The following is a 21,448-nucleotide window of genomic DNA, read 5'->3' as shown; positions in this document are numbered from 1 at the left end:
ATTTACATTTTTGTAAATCCAAAATGTTCCATAATTGCTATTTTATTGTATTTAATATTGTATTTAATAGCATTTATATTATTATTAAACCCAGTCAGATGGGTGAGGTAATAATAATAATAATAATAATAATAATAATAATAATAATAATAATAATAGTTGTTATTATTAAATTTGAGCACCATTTGGTGACAAGGAAGAGCAATTTTTTCATAAATGCACATCTCTTAGCATACTTTTTTTTTTTGCCCATGATATCCTTTAGAGCAGACACTGTGAATTGGATGCATGGTGACTTGGTGGTCCCAGTCCCTTGTAAAGAGCCAACTCCAGAAAATGGTGCTGGTTAATAAGCCAACTAATTACAGTAGTACAATCCTCTGCATGTTGGGGGCATCTCCATAGAGCTCGTTTCTCCTCAGCACATGTAGGCATCACAGCAGAGCCATTTGGGGATTGGCAAGTCCATGCAAATCATCCATGTCCTATATATTGAACTCCATGCAGATCTCCCTCCAAACAGGTTATTGTTGTTGTTTACCGTAGTCGTTAAGTCGTGTCTGACTCTTCGTGACCCCATGGACCAGAGCACGCCAGGCACTCCTGTCTTCCACTGCCTCCTGCAGCTTGGTCAAACTCATGTTTGTAGCTTCGAGAACACTGTCCAACTATCTCATCCTCTGTGGTCCCCTTCTCCTTGTTCCCTCCATCTTTCCCAACATCATGGACTTTTCCAGAGTCTTCTCTTCTCATGAGGTGGCCAAAGTATTGGAGCCTCAGCTTCACGATCTGTCCTTCCAGTGAGCACTCAGGGCTGATTTCCTTAAGAATGGATAGGTTTGATCTTCTTGCAGTCCATGGGACTCTCAAGAGTCTCCTCCAGCACCATAATTCAAAAGCATCAATTCTTCGGCGATCAGCCTTCTTGATGGTCCAGCTCTCACTTCCATACATCACTACAGTCATACCTCGGGTTAAGTATGCTTCAGGTTGAGTACTTTCAAGTTAAGTACTCCGCAGACCCATCTGGAACAGATTAATCCACTTTCCATTACTTTCAATGGGAAAGTTTGCTTCAGGTTAAGTACGCTTCAGGTTAAGTACGGACTTCCAGAACCAACTACTGTACAGTCATACCTCAGGTTAAGTACGCTTCAGGTTGAGTACTTTCAATAAGTACTCCATGGACCGTCTGGAATGGATTAATCCACTTTCCATTACTTTCAATGGGGAAGTTCGCTTCAGGTTAAGTGCGGACTTCCAGAACCAATTAAGTACTTAACCTGAGGTACCACTGTACTGGGAAAACCATAGCTTTAACTATATGGACCTTTGTTGGCAAGGTGATGTCTCTGCTTTTTAAGATGCTGTCTAGGTTTGTCATTGCTTTTCTCCCAAGAAACAGGCGTCTTTTAATTTCGTGACTGCTGTCACCATCTGCAGTGATCAAGGAGCCCAAGAAAGTAAAATCTCTCACTGCCTCTACAGTATTTCTTCCCCTTCTGTTTGCCAGGAGGTGATGGGACCAGTGGCCATGATCTTAGTTTTTTGATGTTGAGCTTCAGACCATATTTTGTGCTCTATTCTTTCACCCTCATTAAAAGGTTCTTTAATTCCTCCTCACTTTCTGCCATCAAGGTTGTGTCATCAGCATATCTGAGGTTGTTGATATTTCTTTCGGCAATTTTAATTCCGGCTTGGGATTCATCCAGTCCAGCCTTTCACATGATGAATTCTGCGTATATATAGGTTAAATAAGCAGGGAGACAATATACAGCCATGTCATACTCCTTTCCCAATTTTGAACCAATCAGTTATTCTATATCCAGTTCTAACTGTCGCTTCTTGTCCCACATAGAGATTTCTCAGGAGACAGATGAGGTGTTAAGGCACTCACATTTCTTTAAGAACTTGCCATAGTTTGCTGTGGTCGACACAGTCAAATGCTTTTGCGTAGTAAATGAAGCAGAAGTAGATGTTTTTGTGGAACTCTCTAGCTTTCTCCATAATCCAGCGCATGTTTGCTATTTGGTCTCTGGTTCCTCTGCCCCTTCGAAATCCCACTTGCACTTCTGGGAGTTCTCGGTCCACATACTGCTTAACCCAGCTTTGTAGAATTTTAAGCATAACCTTGCTAGCGTGTGAAATGAGCACAATTGTGCGGTAGTTGGAGCATTCTTTGTCACTGCCCTTCTTTGGGATTGGCATGTAGACTGATCTTCTCCAATCCTCTGGCCACTGCTGAGTTTTCCAAACTTGCTAGCATATTGAGTGTAGCACCTTAACAGCATCGTCTTTTAAAATATTTAATAGTTCAGCTGGAATATTATCACTTCCACTGGCCTTGTTATTAGCAGTGCTTTCTAAGGCCCATTTGACTTCACTCCCCAGGATGTCTAGCTCAAGGTCAGCAACCACACTACCTGGGGTGTACGAGACCTCCATATCTTTCTGGTATAATTCCTCTGTATATTCTTGGCACCTTTTCTTGATGTCTTCTGCTTCTGTTAGGTCCTTTCCACTTTTTTTCCTTTATTATCTTTGTATGAAATGTTCCTTTCACATCTCCAGTTTTCTTGAACAGATCTCTGGTTTTTCCCATTCTGTTGTTTTCCTCTATTTCTTTGCATTGCTCGTTTAAGAAGGCCGTCTTGTCTCTCCTTGCTATTTTTTTGAAAACTGCATTCAATTTCCTATATCTGTCACTATCTCACATTTTGCTTGCCTTCTCTCCCCCGCTAATTGTAAGGCCTTATTGGACAGCCACTTTGCTTTCTTGCATTTCCTTTTCATTGGGATGGTTTTCGTTGCTGCCTCCTGTATAATGTTACAAGCCTCCATCCATAGTTCTTCAGGCACTCTGTCCACCAAATCTAAATCCTTAAAGCTGTTCCTCACTTCCACTGTGTATTCATAAGGGATTTGATTTAGATTGTGTCTTACTGGCCCAGTGGATTTTCCTACTTTCTTCAGTTTAAGGTGGAATTTTGCTATAAGAAGCTGATGATCTGAGCCACAGTCAGCTCCAGGTCTTGTTTTTGCTGACTGTATAGAGCTTCTCCATCTTTGGCTGCAGAGAATATAATCAATATGATTCCAATGCTGCCCATCTGGTGATGTCCATGTGTAGAGTCGTCTCTTGTGTTTTTGGAAAAGAGTGTTTGTGATGACCAGCTTGTTCTTTTGACAGAACTCTATTTGCCCTGCTTCGTTTTGAACTCCAAGGCCAAACTTGCCAGTTGTTCCTTTTATCTCTTGACTCCCTACTTTAGCATTCCAATCCCCTATAATGAGAAGAACATCCTTCTTTGGTGTCATTTCTAGAAGGTGTTATAAGTCTTCATAGAATTGGTCAATTTCAGTTTCTTCAGCACTGGTAGTTGGTGCATAAACTTGGATTAACTGTGCTGTTAAAAGGTCTGCCTTGGATTCGTATCAAGATTATTGTATCATTTTTGAGATTGCATCCCACTCTTTTGTTGACTATGAGGGCCACTCCATTTCTTTTACTGGATTCTTGCCCACATTAGTAGATATGATGGTCATCTGAACTGAATTCACCCATTCCCATCCATTTTAGTTCACTGATGCCCAGGATGTCAATATTTATTCTTACCATCTCATTTTTGACCACATCCAGCTTACCAAGGTTGATGGTTCTTACATTCCAGGTTCCTATGCAATATTCTTCTTTACAGCATTGGACTTTCCTTTCGCTTCCAGGCATATCCGCAACTGAGCGACCTTTCAGCTTTGGCCCAGCCGCTTCATCAGCTCTGAATCTACTTGTCCTCTGCTCTTCCTCAGTAGCATGTTGGACACCTTCCAACCTGAGGGGCTCATCTTCCAGCGTCATAACTTTTATATGCCTGTTGTCTTTGCCAATGGAGTTTTCTTGGCAGGGATACTGGAGTGGCTTGCCAGTTCCTTCTCCAGGTGGATCACGTTTAGTCAAAACTCTTCACTATGACCTGTCCATCTTGGGTGGCCCTGCATGGCATAGCTCATAGCTTCTCTTAAGTTATTCAAGCCCCTTCACCACGACAAGGCAGTGATCCATAAAGAAGTTCCAAATAGGTGCTTTGCCATTATCGGCCATTATCATTATTATTATTATTATTATTATTATCATCATCATCATTATATTTGCACTTACTGGTTGCCTTTCCTTACAAAACATAACCCAAAACAGACCTTAGGTAAAGTATGAAACCAAACACTGCAAAATGTAATGTACATAAAATAAATCTTACTTCTATTATTGACACACCCAGGATCCAAGAGAAAAGGAAGCCCCTTTTACATGTTGTCACTGACAAAGTTATTTTTTCTCTTTGGTGGATGGAGGTTTTCATTATCTGCTTTTAATATTGGGCTCTGTCTTTTGAAATCCTTTTGTAGATTCTGCTGAGTTTGTTTGTTGCTGTTATTTTGGACAACTTGGAACTTGATGAAGATCTAAAGAAACTTAAGCAAGTAAGCTTTTTCATGTTGGATATTAATTGCAACAAAGCAATATTGTGTCCTCATTTTTCTAGGAAAATGCAGATGTCAACCACCTTTTTGAGAATGTGAACTAATTAAAATGCCTATATACCGTAGTTTACTTTCTGCTTGCCTGACAGAATGCTCTCCCCTCCCCTGTGTACTGTTTGGGGAGTTTTCCTGACTCTCCAGAGCAGATTTAGGGGAGCTGTGGGGACCATGCAGGGGAAGGAGAAGGGGGAAAGGCCTGTTGTGCTAGCTGGAATCCTTGTGTTGGGTTTGCTGAGTCTGGTCCTAGGTCCTGATGCACTCACTCCATTTTGACGCAAAAGAGGACATCACAGTGAATGGTGATTTGGGAGAGGCAATGTAAAAACAATGGACCCAATCAAGAAGGTGTCCACTGAGCAAAGGATGGCAATAGGATGATAAAGCTAAAATGCCCTGTACACAGAGCAATACATGCTGGAATGTGTGTGGAGGATACAAAAGATGGCTGTTTCATGCCTTATTTTTATTAATCATCTGGAAGTAAAATCTAGAAACTTGTTTCTGAACTTAGCAGATGCACTATTTGCTCAACACTATCACCATGCAAAAAGTTGCACATGCAAAGCTGTGTACCATTGATACTTTTACCAATATGCTTCTGTTGCCATACCAGCAATGAAAGGAATCCTGGCACTACACTTAGTTTGCAGTGGTGTGCAAAAGGTGTGTAAAAGAGCATATTGTGAACCTCCTTGCAAATTCAGTAGTACTATGCAAATGGCTCAAAAGTGTATATTCAATGCTATCTTGTGCTGTGGCTTAAATTGTCCCTTTCGTTCTCTATAGAAAAAAAGTTTCTTTCAGTATATTTTGTTACCCATTTTATGCAACATTACACATGATATTATTCTGCTGTCCATTCTATGTCCCACGGAAATCCATAAGTCTGAGGGTATTTAAGCCATTCTATCAGGTGAAAATTTAAAATTTAAGTACCTTGATAGTATTGGTGGGGTTGAATTATACAATCTTCTTTATATAAAAACATTTTATAATAATAATAATAATAATAATAATAATAATAATAATAATAATAATGCATCTGATGCTATACTCCTTAGCAGCTATGTAAAGGGAATAGATATATTGATACATGGCAATGAGTGGAAATAGTACAGCCTGTGAGAATTCAATTAAATTGTATGCAGAATAAGCACAGTAACTTCTCAATGGCAGATTCAGGTAAGTAGTCATGTTGGTGGTGCTACTGGACTTTTTTTTTCTCAAGGGCCGTATTTGATGATAACACAATCATCTGAGCATTGCTGAGTAAATTAAAACATCAAGTAGGACAGGAAAAATAGCTGATATCCAGTGTTAGTCATAACCAGATTAGACCTATTGAAAACAATGAAATGAATTGATTTCAGTGGGTCTACTCTGAGTATGACTGAGTTGGGTGTCACCCATTGTCTTTATTGATACCCTAATAAATAGAACTGAACTTCCTGATAAGCTGCAATTTCATACAGGAGTTTCTCATTAGGGTTGCCAGACTCAATAGAGGACAGGACTTCTGTGCCTTTAATTGCCCTGCTCTCTTTTGAGTCTGGAAACTTTAAAGAGAAACCAGCAGACCCTTTGTTTAATTTCCAAGCAAAGGGTCTGCTGGTTTCTCTTTAAGATTTCCAGACTCAAAAGAGAGCAGGGCAATTAAAGGCACAGAAGTCCTGTCCTCTATTGAGTCTGGCAACCCTATTTCTCATTGAAGTCCTGCAGTTCAAGAATGACCGTCTTAATGCCAGTGATAGAGTAGCCTGATAGATTAGAAAGTTTTCTTATTTCTGTGTGTTGCCATTTATGGTATCAGATTTGTGTGCATTCATTCTTTTGCATAGGGTCTGCCCTATTATTGGTCCTATGTACAATACAGAAGGTTGTTGCTAGCGGTTGATAGCCTAAAACACATTAAAAGGTGAATGAACCCTTGATGTTGTGACTCACATTGTTAGTAGCTGCAATAGCTTTGCCTGAGTGGATATGGGGACAGAGCAGACACCTAGGTTTGTTGCAGGAACTGGCCCCTGTGCATGCATGCTGCTGCTGCTGCTAAGCTGTTTTAGGTTAGGATTGCTGTAAACCAGCATTTCCCATACTTGGGTCTCTATTTTTTGGACTACGATTCCCACCAACCCTGACCACTGGTCCTGCTAGCTAGGGATTATGGGAGCTGTACTCCAAAACCAGCTGGAGACCCAAGTTGGTGCAAACCTTTTAGTTATTAGTCTCTGTCCAAAGGAGCAGTTGTATTGCAGATCTGGCTTTTTTCTATATTCCACCCGTAATGTAATTAACATCATATCTGGAAATTTCCATTAAAAGGCATGCTTAGAAAGAAAGAAGTTAAGAAATTACTCCTTTGAAATGGAAGATTGTCCATACGATTAAGTGACACAGTGAGAAAAGGTTTTCCCTTGAGGTAAATATGATGGAATTCCTGGCTTTGTGCTGATTGCAGTTGTGAACTGTTCTACTGAAATATTGGTTTTCTTATCATAGTAGATAAAGCAGAAAGAAGGGGATGTGGTTTCGTTTTGTTTTTTTAATTCGGTGGCTTTCTGACTTCTCCATTATAAGTTGGCCACAAGAACAAGAGAAACAGTGTGGTGTTATTGTTGCTTTTCCCTTCACGCCCATTTTCTTAATGGAAATGGCTTTTGTATCATTGTAGGGGAAAATACTCTTCCCCATCTGTAATTAAAAAGCTAAATGGAATGCCAGGAGATAGCCGGCTAATTTGCCGTATGCTGATTCTTCAGAAGTGCCTTGTGCATACCAATTCAAGCTGCACCACCTTGTACAGAATGCAGTTTGTCTGTTTGTTTTCATTTCCATCTGCTGTGGCCAAAAAGATAGAGGCGAAAGCATTGTGGCGGTTGGACTAGATGACTCTTGGGGTCCCTTCCAACTCTACAATTATATGAATTAATGACTACTATTCGTTGTTTCCAGGGAGATGACCTGCACTACAGTGCTGTGGTTGTTCTCTGAAGGAGATGTCAAGCACCACAGAATTAGCCAAGTTCAACTACCCACTAATGAAAAACATACAAAAATGTTGGAGCAAGCTGTTGGAGTAACATTGTGGGCGCTTAGCAGTCACTGAAAAAAATATGAAGTGGTGGCCCAGGGTCAAGTACAATGTTTAGCAGAGAGCAGGAAGTGAGGGCTTGTGTTAGATACTTCAGATTAAGTATTAACAATTACTTGGCACACACACCTTCTGAATATACCTGCTGTTCCCTGGGGCCTACATATTGTGATAGTAAGCGAGAAACATCATGTGCTGCTACTACTAAACAGAACTGGGGGGGGGGATGCTGACAGGAGCTGAGAAGTTTCTGGTTTGGGATAAATCAGGGATGTCCAACAGGTAGATCGTGATCTATCGGTAGATCACAGGACGTCTGTAGTAGATCACTGGCTCCCCCCAAAGAAGCTCAACAACTATGGCTCCCCTAAAAAACATTTTTGCCCTGCAGCCCATCAAAACAGCGCTTTCCTCCTCCCTAAAAAAAGCTCAACAACTTTGACCTGAACCCCAAAAAGGGGGTAGATCACTGCCAGTTTTTAACTCTGTGAGTAAATCGCAGTCTCTTGGGAGTTGGCCACCCCTGGAATAATAATAATAATAATAATAATAATAATAATAATAATAATAATAATAATATATTATTTATACCCCGCCCATCTGGCTGGGCTTCCCCAGCCACTCTGGGCGGCTTCCAACAGAAAAATGAAATAAAATAATCTATTAAACATTAAAAGCCTCCCTAAACAGGGCTGCCTACAGATGTCTTCTAAAAATCTGGTAGGTGTTTTTCTCATTGACATCTGATGGGAGGGCGTTCCACAGGGCGGGCACCACTACCGAGAAGGCCCTCTGCCTGGTTCCCTGCAACTTGGCTTCTCGCAACGAGGGAACCGCCAGAAGGCCCATTATTTATCTAATGGAACTTGGCTCGTCAGACTCTTCCTATAGGATGAGAAGCAGAAAAACTGTGATTTAAGAGGAAGTAGGAGGGAAGGTAACCCCAATACTGTCCCATGTCCCTTCATCCAGATGTGGCTAGTAAATACATAAGTTGTGGACCCTTGTTATTGTCACTCCGGTGACCAATTCCCTGTTTTTAAAGGTATTTCCTTCCAACTGGTTATATGAAGCATTCTCCCTCTCCCTCTCCTTTAATTTCATTGATTTTGGCAGAAATGTTTCCACAGTTTAAGTGTGTCATCCAGGTTTTCCTTGTTGACTTGTGCCCACCTATCTCTTTGTGTAGCACATATATTTATGAACACCTACAGAAGGAACTCCCCTTCCTTCTGTAGCCCAATCCCAACTATTGTTATTTGGAAAGTCTGACTGATTTTAACTCTGTTTACTTTCACATAAGTAGTATACTTAGGAGTTCAGCCTCAACCTAGCACAAGCAGTTCACAAAAGCAAGATGCAGCTGTGGTCACGGTCCATTTCCGCAGCATCCAGCTTTTCTTTTCTTTTCTTTTCTTTTTAAGTAAGCCATTTTCTAATCAAAAAACACTGTGTGTTCTGACATTTATCCTCCATAAATGGTGAATACCTTTCTTTCACAAATGCTGATTGTCTGACAAACAATCTTGGGAAGTTGATTTCAATTGCATAGTGGTATTTATGAATCCGATATGAAAAATGTAAGAAATTCATTCAAAAATCATCACCTTAGTGTTTCAGTTTACTGGCAAAATTAGCAATATATCTGAGCTCATTCTCTGTGGGAAGATTATTTTTCATTTACTTATTTATTTATCACATTTATATATCTCCATATTATTCGACTTATAAAAACGCAAGTAACCTATATTGCAGAAGCTTTGAAAATATCTGTTACAACCAGGAAAGCAAATAAGAATGTTTCATGGTGATTTTTTTAGATTTTATTTTGTTGAAATCAGTGGAGAAATTCCTTCTGACTTAATAGGAACAGAATTGCACACTTTGGAGTTTATATCCCCAGGAGAGGAGTTTGTTGTCGGCGTCCTATTGTTTTTTAACTCACTTTTTAAGGACCTCATTTCCTTTTAGAGAAAAGCACATAAAATATTTCATTAAAATTAAAAGAGTTCAGCTGAAGTCTTTGTCAGTTGAAAGAGAAAACATGCCTGTTGCTAATATTATAGCTGGCCTTATTTTGGCTGAAAGCCTCAAGAGGACTGTAATGGGAATGGAATGGAAACATTGCATGATAATGAGTGTCAACATTTGCAGAGATTCTGTATTCTTAAAGGGCCATAGAGCCAGATGAAAAGATACTGCATCTTGTACCCAATGTGCGTCAGAGAGTAGCTAAAGCTATGTCTACAAGACATTGGGGTTTGTTCTAGAGAGCTCTGAAATGCAGAAAGCAGAACTAACAGGGGTTGGGGGACATAGGAAACAACTCCTAGGGGCTGAGGTCCCTTCATCCCCTCAATAAAATATTTGAGGGGGAGAGCCCCCCCCCCCCAAGTTGATGGGCTGGGCATTGCCCTTCAAATGGCATGTGTGTCTTGTGATTGATTACTTTATTCAAGTTGGCACCCCTATTGGGGGATATTGAGAAAACTCTGTATAGTGGGATAAAGAAACACAGATACTAAAAGGTGGTAGACCTCAGTGAAGGTCTTCAGGCTGCCCTCTGGTGGACATGGTTTCTACATACGCTTGCTGTATGCCGAAACGTTTGCCGGATTTTTTTGGGGGGGGGAGGCATGGTGTGGTGCTGCTACAGAGCCATCTTCCGAGCTGCGGCATTGCTGCCACTTACCTAGATAGTTTCAGGGACAGCAAGAAGGCAACGCTCTTGCGGGATTGCCAGGTTGGCTCTGCCAGTGTGTTTACACAGCCTCAACCTCTCCCCTGCACTGTGTCCCATAACTGGCAGCAACACTGCTGTTGGAATGGTGGGTCTGTGACTTTCCTCCATTATGCTGGCCGCTCCTGGACATTGTGTTCTGGACGGAAAATATATGGCAAATCTTACTTACTCCTACCACACATAGAAAGTTTGCCTGTCTGTCTTCATAACATGGTCAAACTAGAGAAATGTCCAGACATATGTAGGATTGCACTATTAGTTATAAAGTGATCGCAATCTAAGTGGGATGCTTACGGACACCATTTTGTCCTGCTCAATGTACTCTAAAAATTCACAAATACTAACCCTTCCCTAAACCTCTCATCATACATAGGCACTCTAGCCTAACCTTTAGGTGGGGTGGGGGTTTTCTGAACAGACTAAGCATTTGGAATGCATGGATAAAAACCGTGAAATTATTCCTGTGTCCTATAGAAAACCCTTAATAAAACTGGGAAGGGTTCCCCAGATCTCCTGAGTCATAATCCAGCTCTTCTGTTCCTTTATGCTTCTTGCATCTCACATTCTGTTCAGTTTATGCTTTCAAAGGAATATTCTCTTGGGAGAGATCAATTCCCTCTCACAACTTCACACATCTGCCAATCTCTCTCTTCCCACTGCATATTTATGACTCGACTGCAGATGTTCATTACTGAAAACAATTTCGCAACTGATGTGCTATGCTACCTATGACCATACGTTTCCTCAGGGGACTTGAATATTTGCTGCAAATGTATTGTTTGAAATGAATGAAAAGCTCTGCCTGTCACCAACTCGTGTACCTGTCATTTTTCTCTGTGTTCATGTGCGTTGGGGAACAGTTCGCCCCATTTGGCTAATAAATTTGGAGGTTTTTTTCACCCTCAAACAAAGATAAGATGCTACAAACCTGCCTTTCTCCACTACTGCTGTTACCTTTTAAAGTCTAATGATTGCTTTCTTTGCTTTCCTGATTATTGTACCCCGTTGAAAATTGGCTTGTAATTATTCTGTGCTCCAACATTGTGTAGGATTGAGCATGAGGCTCTGTTCACCAGTGCAATGTCACAGCAGGTGAAAGCGCACCACAGCCATCAATAATAATGTGCCTCCCAGCTATGCCCATTCGGTCTATCACTCCCTCTAAATAGCAAACTCATTTCGTGAATGCCAACAACCAGGCAGCCCAATTGGAGCCATGGAGGAAAAACAAGGAATATATAAACATTCTCAGAGGTGACCTGAAGTTTGCAGGACTACAAAAATCTTTAATAAACAGGCCCCACTGCTATCCGATGGCAGGCAGGTAGACAAAGGAAACTAGCTGAGAGTGAAAGTCAGGAATAAAAAAGAGGAAGGGTGAAGAAAGGGAGGCACTTATATCTGGTGCTATTTTTCTAGAAAAAGAGGTGCCGAAACTCACCATGAACGCTTCCCTGGTTCTTTTATAATGGCAATGGCGCCTACCTGAGAGGTGCCAGAACTGAGTTCCAGTGAGTTCCGGCCTTACCTTCCAAGTCCTGGACTGCAGAATCCGGGACCGACAGCCGTGTGACACCGGAAGTTGCGTCGACGTAACTTCCGGTGTCGCTTTGCCCTTCTATGGGCACCAAAAATGGCTGCCGCCAGCTTCAAAAGTAGCTTCTACGCATGACCAGAAGTGCGTCAACGCAACTTCTGGTGTCGCTCCGCCCATCTATGGGCACCAAAAATGGCCACCGCCGACACCGGAAGTCGCGTCTACGCACTTCTGGTCATGCGTAGATGCGACTTTTGAAGCCAGCGGCGGCCATTTTTGTGCCCATAGAAGGGCAAATCAGAAAAAAATGGCCGCCGGCAGGAGAAAATAACGGCGAAAAACGGGAGACGAAGTGATACGGGGGACCACCGGGAAAAGGTAAGTAAAAACGGGGGTTTCCCGGGGGAAACGGGGTACTTGGCAGCTATGGTTCCGGCTGAAAAAGAAAAGAGCCCTGCTTGTATATCTGTTTTTCTTCCTCTGATGCCCTTTGCTCCGTTCCTCTTTCCTCCTCCATGAGAATCAAGGTAAAGAGGATGAAGAGACATATAGACAAAAGCAACTATTAGACAGGCTCACTTCCATCCGTATCACAACACATCCAAAGAGTTAGAAGTGTGCTTTTCCATCTCATGGAGGTCTGTGCTATTTCCTCTTCAGGCTGTAATCCTATAGCCGACTACCTAGGAAATAAGCCCAAACTGAATTTAGTGGGAATTACTCACACTCAATTATGTATAATATTACATTCTCAGTGTATGAACTCAGTGATATGGAAAATAATTTTATGCATGGCAAGCCTACCTCTTATCTTAGTGGTAGAGTTATACACTTCTTTGCTACCCCTGGGTGTAAGGGACGGGGGAAGCTTTTGCTAATAATTATTCATGATAATTAAGCACTTTTCAGGACATGGAGTGCCTTACAATTCTTTGCTCAGCCTTGAAAGCAGCCTGAAGGCATTCAACACAGCCTGAATGGCTTTAGAAACATTATAGCCTTCCCTCTCACAATATAGGTTGTGATGCTACTGTTGTGCCTCTTCTGGGATGCTTTTCTACAATGTGGGCAAACCACAAATATGTCCTGCTTCAAGAGTAGAGCCGCCGCAGCTCCCTTTAAAGAAGGGAGGTTGCATCCATTGTTCTAAGAGCATGATAATTAATGGGAAGCAAAGCTGCCCAAGAGTTTAGGCCATATATGGCCAAATCTTCCAAAACAAAGCTATTATGCCCAACTCAAAATGTAAATGAGTGTTTGAAGAGCACTTCTCTTTAAACTATCAATTTGTGCACACGAGTAACGCTATTCTGGATAGACGCTGAAAAATTAAAGCGAAACATACAGATTTATTTGGGGGGGGGGAGAACCGCAACATGTTTTTTCAAAAGAACAATTTCTTTTTATTACATACTTGGGAAGTACCAAATATCCTACTTTTGCTACTATAAGTGTCCAAAAACTCAGGCTGACAGTAGGGAACATGAACTCTTAACTTTTTTGGCATTTATAATAATGATATTCTCTTCCCTTCCCTGGCCTCAACCTTGGCACTTTGTCATTTCATTAAAACACTCTCCAGGTGTTAAAATACGTGCAGAGATCAGTATAAGAGATTTGCTGTTGCTCTTTCCATTGTTGTTGTATGTGGTTTCTGATAGCAGTGCAAAGCTAGACATTCTGCTGCTGCTGCTGGATTTTTAATGTGATTGTATACAGAGTAAATGAAGACACTATGTGAGATCACAGCTTCCTGTTTTCTTGTTCTTTAAGCATTTTCTTGCTAAACCTATCCTATATGCATTAATTTAATTTTTCTGGGCTTTAATTTATTCACCAGGATGCTTTTGCACTGGAAACAAATCATGTCCTTTAACTAAAAAAAGATCACACTTAAAGGTAAACATGGCAAATTCAATAAGGGCAGAGCAATCCAAAGCACCCTTATGCCAGGCTGGTGGGGGGGGGCACTTGATTAGGCAGAGGGGCTCCTCCACCCAACTATCCCAGCTAAGCCAGTTGGCTTCCAACCAAGCCAGAGTGATGCAGGCATCACTCCATCACTGACCTCTACCTTTTGCCTGATGAACATACAGGTGAGTGGGAATATGGTTGGTGGGCTGCCTGCTGATGGAAGCCCCTGAAAGTCCCCCAAATGGCTCATTCTCTAGGCTAAGAAGGCCTGAACCAGCCCAGGATTCACTGGACCCTCAGCCATTCTCACTATCATTGTGCAGTTGTCCTGCCCCTCCCCCCCTCCCACCTTATGAGCTGCAGACAGTTATGGACACGTAACACTATTGTAGTGGCATCTACTGGTGCTTCTGTAGAGAAAAAGAAATGCTTCTGGGATTGATTTTGGAGAGAATGGTGTGAGAAAATACGCCACAGTCCTTTGCTTGCAGATGCCTTTATGGGAGATAATCTGGAAGATGCCTTTTCTGTGCCTTTATGGGAGATAATCTGGGTGGGGAATCTAGGATAGTGATAGAGGGTGTGCTTCACATGCAGAAGGTCCCTAGGTCCAATGCCTGGTACCTCTAATTAAAAGGATCAGATGATAGCAAAGTGCCTCGAGAGCTGCTGCTAGCCAGTATAAACAATACTGGGTTAGGCAGACAAATCATCTAAGCTGGTATAAGGTAGCTCCTGCATTTCCCGTCCAACTGATGTGAGAACACCTGCACATTATTCTGAACTTTCTGAAGAATATCAGTCCAAAGCACTTGCTGGGAGCCATAAGAGATTGAGAAAAGGGGAACTGAGACAAGCCCCGCCACCCCGCAACTTCAGTACTATGCCGACACAGCTTTCCTTATAGTAAAAAAACCTGAATTGGAAGAGGTGTTTCATTAGTGGTGGGCAGAACTGGGTGCCAATAAAGGTAATTTTAATTATGGCATTGACTTGTATGTAGTGTTGCAGCTGAAAAATGAAAAGAGAAAAATGAACTCATCTGATTTGCTTCCCTCTCTCCCCTAGTCTTAGTACTGTGTACTAAAATGAATCTAATGAGTACTGTATATTAAAATGGAAAACTGCCTTACATAACTACATGATAAACACCCTCATAATTACATATGGGTGGAGCATTTATCTTCCATTATCCCTTCTCCACCAACACACACACTGACCTCCTTCTCTCCAGTACTCCAGGAAGAACAGCTAAAAAGCCAAAAGCAAATTCCGATTTCATATCTACCTTTCAGCATTTGCTAGTACATGTATCCTTTAAAAAATCATTGGACTCTTTAGCAAAGTGGAAATTGTTGTGTTAAAAGCTGTTTCTAATTAAAATATGCAATGCATACCTACCGGTATTAAATAGGGAAGTAATTTTACAGTTTGCTTCTCTTCACTAATACAAACAAGATGTCTGCAAAAGTTCAACCAGTGCCTTGAAGGTAGTTTAAAATTCCTGAAATGTGCTACATTCTATTTTGCTCTAAAAATAACATGTGAATCCTGGCAGAACGAGATACCCTCTAGGCTAGTAGCATAAGCAGTGTATTTCAGGGCAAAACACCACCAATCAAAATGTCACATGCAGCTCTTCACTTTTCGCCTTTCCTTCCTAACTTGATTCTGATGTTATTTGATAAGAAGGGAACGGGCAACAGAGACATTTTGCAAGCCACCAGACTTGTATGTTTTTCAGCTGTACGCTTTCCGTTTATTAATTCTTAAATGTTATGTTGATATTTTGTCTGATTTTAAGCCCAGACGTACTTACTTCTATTCTACTTCCCTTTTTTAAAAATATATATACAATCTTTTAAATAATGTGTGAGACTGCAAACTACTTGAGGGAAGGGCCAAGGAAGGGCCATGGAAGGCGAAATTCTCCCAATAGTTTATTGGGGCAGGTCTTACTATTAGCACTGGCAGTAGCACAATGTCTATCTTTTTCACTAAGTTACCCCTTCCCACCACACAACTATAAGTGGCAGCAGCAGCAACAACTGAGTTGGCATCCTGGCCATCCTTTTGCATCCTCCTCAGTGTCCCTGGTTGAATCATTCCAGAACATGGAAATGACGGCCAAGCCAGAAAAATTATGGACATTATTTGGAGAAAATTCTGCTAAGCAGCCTTCTTTTCAAAGGGATGACAAAAAAGGAACATCTCAGAAATTTTCTCAGAGCAATGTCTTCTGAGAAATTGTAGCTTAGCTGCAGCTCACATACTGCCAGGTTTTTGAAAAACCGAAGGGGAGCTTGAAGGAGGATAGCAAGGTGGATTATTTCATACATTATGGGAGCCTGAGAAACAAGTACCACATCCTGCATTCCAACTCTACAATTCTAGGATTCTATGTGGGCAGACAGGGGTGGCGTAATGTGTTTTATATGTATCTTTTTCTAGCTTATAGTGAAACAACAACAAAAAACCAGTCCAGAAATGTGAATAATGTATCTGATAATTCCACTGGCTTGTTCTAGGTAACCCAAACACATGACTTAAGCCTCGAAGCCCAGCCCAAACACAAGTGGCAACTGTCAGCCAATATATGAACCAAGAGAGAATCTAATGTGAGACAAAAGTGTTATCAACACATCTTGTCTTCCCTCAAAGGCAATGCCTCAGAATTCAGGAAATGTGTCTCAAAGCCATGCCCACGCACAATTTAGAACAGCTGTCTTGCTTTAAGTCAGATCAGCCTTTTATTGGCTATGCTTTTGGACTTAAAAAGCATTTTTTTTTAAAGAAAAAGTTCAGACTCCTTTTTCCTACCTCTTACCACATGTATTTCTTTGCATGCAGGATTCCTCTACTACTGACCATCCTCACTTCCTTCTGCTCACACCGAGATGAGCTTCTGTGAAGGCTACATATTTGTATGGTAAAGGCACTTTTCAGGGTCTGCCATCAGCAGGCAGCACACCGGCACTTTATAACCACCCCCTCCCAATTTGCCAAGAGATCTGTTCAATTAATTCTCATTTTGGTATCTCTGACTTGCTAATCTATTAACACATCAGCTGGAGACTTTCATCCGTTGCCACCAATCATGTTGAATTGCTGAGGAGAGGCCGAACTGAAACATTAGAGCGTCAAATTTCTTCTGGTTACTGCAACCCAATTGGCTTCCTCACGCAGTATCTACATATGGGTGGTTTCTGGTGTTACAAACAAACGTAAACAAGGCAGACACTCATGACTCCTGTTTCTTCTTTTCATTCAAGTTGTGAAATGTGGGAAGGGAGGGATAATGTTTCCATATATCCCAAAGTGGTAGGAGTTTGCTCTATACACATCTGGTCCTTGTGTGTTGCCCCTGCATTGAGATGCTCAAATTCCCATTTGCCACATTATACAGGATACAGCAAAAGTGGGTGTGTTAGTTGCTTATGCTTCTTCTGTTGCTACTTGGTCATCTGATGCTGCACTGAGAAAGTAGAATGGTCTTGCAATGCTGCAATTTGGAATGTGTGTTTGCTTTTTCATCTTTTTTTCCCTCCTAGTGCTCTCTTTCACCAGCACATAGCATTAAAATGCCTGAAACTAGGTAATAATAAGTTTATTTATCCTTGGGAGATTTTGCAGAAGTTTCAAGGTACATTTGCAGGAAGGGTCCAGAGGTTGTGCTGCATACGGATCTCATTCTCGGTTGCAATTCATTCATTGTAATGTATCCTGAGGTGAATGACTTTGGGATAACCTCATCTTTTTATATAATATTTCTTCTATAGCAGTGAGTATGTTTCTTGGGTGTATTTTTAAACATAATCACATAGCTGCTACCAAGCATGGCTATTTGGAGACTATACTTCAAACAGTTTCAGATAGGAAATACCCAGAAAAGAACGTGCCAAAGGAGGGGGGGGGCGACGACAACTTTCCATTATATATTTGATCCTTGCAAATAGTGTGTGTATGTGTGTTTTAACAACTGGCAAGACTGAAAGGTATCAGGTTTAGTTAAGGAAGCCACTGTGGCACATTCAAATATAGCTACCCACAATGCAGTAATCTCATAAAATCCTCTCTCATACAGGTTATGAAGTATGAAGATTACAAAGTTCACACCATTGTAGCGGTCCTTAGACTAGTTAAATAAACGGTGAGGTGTGTAGCATTTTTTAGGATTGCAAAGCTTTACAGAAGCAATCTCTTAATCCCTAGTGAGTAAAAAACAAAATTGTATCTAGGGTTGCAGTGAGTATTTCATGCATAGGTGCATAAAGGTAAAGGACCCCTGACAGTTAAGTCCAGTCACGAACGACTCTGGGGTTGCGGCGCTCATCTTGCTTTACTGGCCGAGGGAGCCGACGTTTGTCCACAGTTTTTCCGGGTCATGTGGCCAGCATGACTAAGCCGCTTCTGGCGAAACCAGAGCAGCACATGGAAATGCCATTTACCTTCCCACCGGAGTGGTACCTATTTATCTACTTGCACTTTGACATGCTCCCTCTTCCATGTGACAGCCCTTAAGATATTTGAAGATGGCTATCATATCTCCTCTCAGTCTCCTCTTTTCCAGGCTAAACAAATCCAGCTCCTTCAAGCGCTCCTCATAAGGCTTAAGTTTCCAGACCCTTTGATCATCTTGGTCACCCTCCTCTGCACACATTCCAAATTGTCAACATCCTTCTTAAATTGCAGTGTCATTATCTCTCAGATCAAGGGGGCCGCAAGAGTACTTGAACCTGGAACCCAGGGGGTGGGGAAGTGATGCCAAATTTAAGAGCTCCCCCCAGCCCTCACACTGCCTTCCCAAAGCCAGTTAAGTGATGCACTGGGCTTTAGGAAGGAGGCACAAGGCTCTGGCAGGGTCCTGGAACCCTCCCATCTTCTTCCCAGAACTGGGAAAGCACTAACTAGGCTTTGGGAAGGAGGCGGGAGAAATATGTCAGAAGCCTCGTGCCTCCTTCCCAAAGTCCAGCACCTTGCATACCTTGATTTGGGAAGGCAGCATGATGGCTAAAGGGGAAGGGTATCAAATGTTGCTGACCACCCTGATCCAGGGTATTCATATCCCTCTCCCACTAGCCAAAGTTCCTGAGGCACCTGTTGCTATTTTTTCCCTTGTTAAGCGCATCCTGAGATACAGGGTTGTTTCTAAACTGAACTCCCTCAAATTAGACACATACATAAGGGCATTGAAACACTAGACGTCAACTCATTTAGAGTATACATGGAGTGCAAAGGGAGAAATTATTGGTGAGAGGAAATGATAGATGATAGATGATAGATGACAGAGAGAGAGAGAGAGAGAGAGAGAGAGAGAATTGGGGTCAGTTTGCTTCAGGTGCCATTGTGGGCTGGGAGGGTAGAACAGTAGAGCATTTTCTATAAATGGAACAATGCGGAGGTTGAAGAAGGTGTGTGTCATGCAGAGGAAATATTACCCCAAAACGTGTTCGGCGTCACTAAGTGAAGTTAAATGCCTTGCTTTGCCCAGTAGGTAGCATTATCTCAGCACGGCAGAAGTTGAGATGTACTGCAGAATGGCTTTGAGTTTAGAATACTTTTTAACATGTTATTAATCACTATGTTCTTTTCCACAAGGTGCCTTGCCTGTGCTCCTCTCTTTAGCTACCAGGCTCCAAAATGAGCATTAATTTTTCTCTCTCTTTTTTGCTCATATGAAAATCTGTCAACGCCTTTCTATTATGCTGCCGTTTGGGATGTCTTCTTAACAGTGGCTCTCATTCAGACACTTTGTAGTATCACATTTCTATGAAGGACAAGATTGCCCCATCTCTTAGGCTGCCACAGTGGCTGTGTGATTCATCATCATCATCATCATCATCAAGTAGTGGGAAGAAAGCCCCCCAAAATGAGCCATTTATTCTAGGTTTAGCCATGACTTGTTAACTTTTAGCGTGCAGCTATCTCTCACTCTCACCTTCTTTCAGAAGCCATCTTTATATTAGCATTCAAAAGCACCTCTTCAACTATATACCCAGTCTGCATAGTTCTGCACTACTCTAATGATGCACAATTCTACATTCTGTTTTTCCCTCAGGCTCATTCTTTGTATGTCCATGATTTACAGTCCTAACTCCCCAGTACACTTAATCCCATGTTTCTGTGCCTTAAAGTGGCATTCAGAAGTCGACGGCCCAATCCAAACAGCCCCTTCAGCTATATGCGCAAAGGGCTTCAGTATGTCCACTAAGATTTTCGACTCTCTGAGCAGCAGCCCTCATCAGCCATACTACAAATACCTGCTTTTCACATTTTTCTCGGCCTTCCAGTGTAATCTGCTGGACTCCTATTCAAGACAAAAAAACGTCCAAAGCTCCCTTGGGCACGTGGAGCTACTAGCCATTTTGGTTCCCTGTGTCCAGCTGCCGCCATTGCAAATTGTTTCTATGTCCTACCGTGTTGCCAAGGACCGCAGAGCTGTTGGGCTGCTCCTACAATATGAATGTTAAGTGGTGCAAACTTACCTTGTATTTGCCTTTTGGCAACACCTCTTTGCTAAGCCTGTCTCCCTGCCCCACACTTCCACCTCAACTGTACGGGTTTCCCCAGCTCCTTTCAAGTCATGTTCCTTCCTTCAGCGCATGGCAGGTGTCTTCCCTTCCCCCACCACCCAAATACTACTGTGCAGTTTTTGGGTTAAAAGAACCTTTTTGCCGCCGCTGCTTTATGATCTTCAAACCACCACTCTGGTTTTGATTCTCGCAGGTATTTGCAGCATCCCCCAATCTATTATCAAGCCGTTCTCATTACTATGCTGCTTCCGTCCTCGGAATTCATTAGCAAAGATAAGGTTGAACATAATTGTGGCCCTTGCAATGCCCTTAAAGGACTCCTTTCCCCCAGCTCGCTACACTATCATTAATCTGCACTCTTTGTTTATACTCAAACTCAAAAGTGTTTTTGGTGCATTGGGCCCTTTGTTTGCAGCAGCAATAGCTATTCGGAGGTCATTATCCTTCCACATTGGACGCTGAGAGTGGGAGCAAGTGGCTGCCCTTCAGACACCCTCAGGCCCTTATCTGTGATTAGATGTTCTCCATCAGATGTCCTGGTGATTGTGCTGAAATCTAATTACAGTGGTACCTCGGTTTATGAACACAATTGGTTCCGGAAGTCTGTTCATAAACTGAAGCGTTCATAAACTGCAGCGAACTTTTCCATTGAAAGTAATGGAAAGTGGATTAATCCGTTCCAGACGGTCCGCAGAGTACTTAAACTGAAGCGTTCATAAACTGAAGCGAACTTTCCCATTGAAAGTAATGGAAAGTGGATTAATCCGTTCCAGACGGGTCCGCGGAGTACTTAAACTGAAGCGTTCATAAACTGAAACATGGGTGTAATTGGTTCCGGAAGTCTGTTCATAAACTGAAGCGTTCATAAACTGAAGCAAACTTTCCCATTGAAAGTAATGGAAAATGAATTAATCCGTTCCAGATGGGTCCACGGTGTTCATAAACCGAAAATTCATAAACCGAGGTGTTCATAAACCGAGGTTCCACTGTACCGTATATAGTTCAGTGGCTCCCCCACTTTCCCAAGTGATTGAAAGTTTTAGGGCGCAGCCTTTGGCTAGGTTAGGTTTCCTTCTGAGGTGGGGTTGCTGTAA

The 21,448-nt window shown here is 41.9% G+C and overlaps 1 protein-coding gene across 3 annotated transcripts in view; it reads left to right on the top strand.

Moving 5' to 3' along the window:
• The window catches only part of NALCN (sodium leak channel, non-selective), a 186,133-nt gene that overhangs the window by 122,573 nt on the left and 42,112 nt on the right, over positions 1–21,448 (top strand). For all 3 annotated transcript variants that reach the window (XM_088667555.1, XM_088667554.1, XM_088667553.1), the window contains one exon: positions 4,402–4,476. In XM_088667555.1, the coding sequence (XP_088523681.1) occupies positions 4,402–4,476 (75 nt within the window). The remainder of the gene's footprint in view (positions 1–4,401; positions 4,477–21,448) is intronic.

Source organism: Zootoca vivipara, chromosome 4 (genome assembly GCF_965207765.1).
Source record: "Zootoca vivipara chromosome 4, rZooViv2.hap1.1, whole genome shotgun sequence".
Lineage (NCBI taxonomy): Eukaryota > Metazoa > Chordata > Lepidosauria > Squamata > Lacertidae > Zootoca > Zootoca vivipara.
This window is presented reverse-complemented; position numbering and strand designations above follow the sequence as displayed.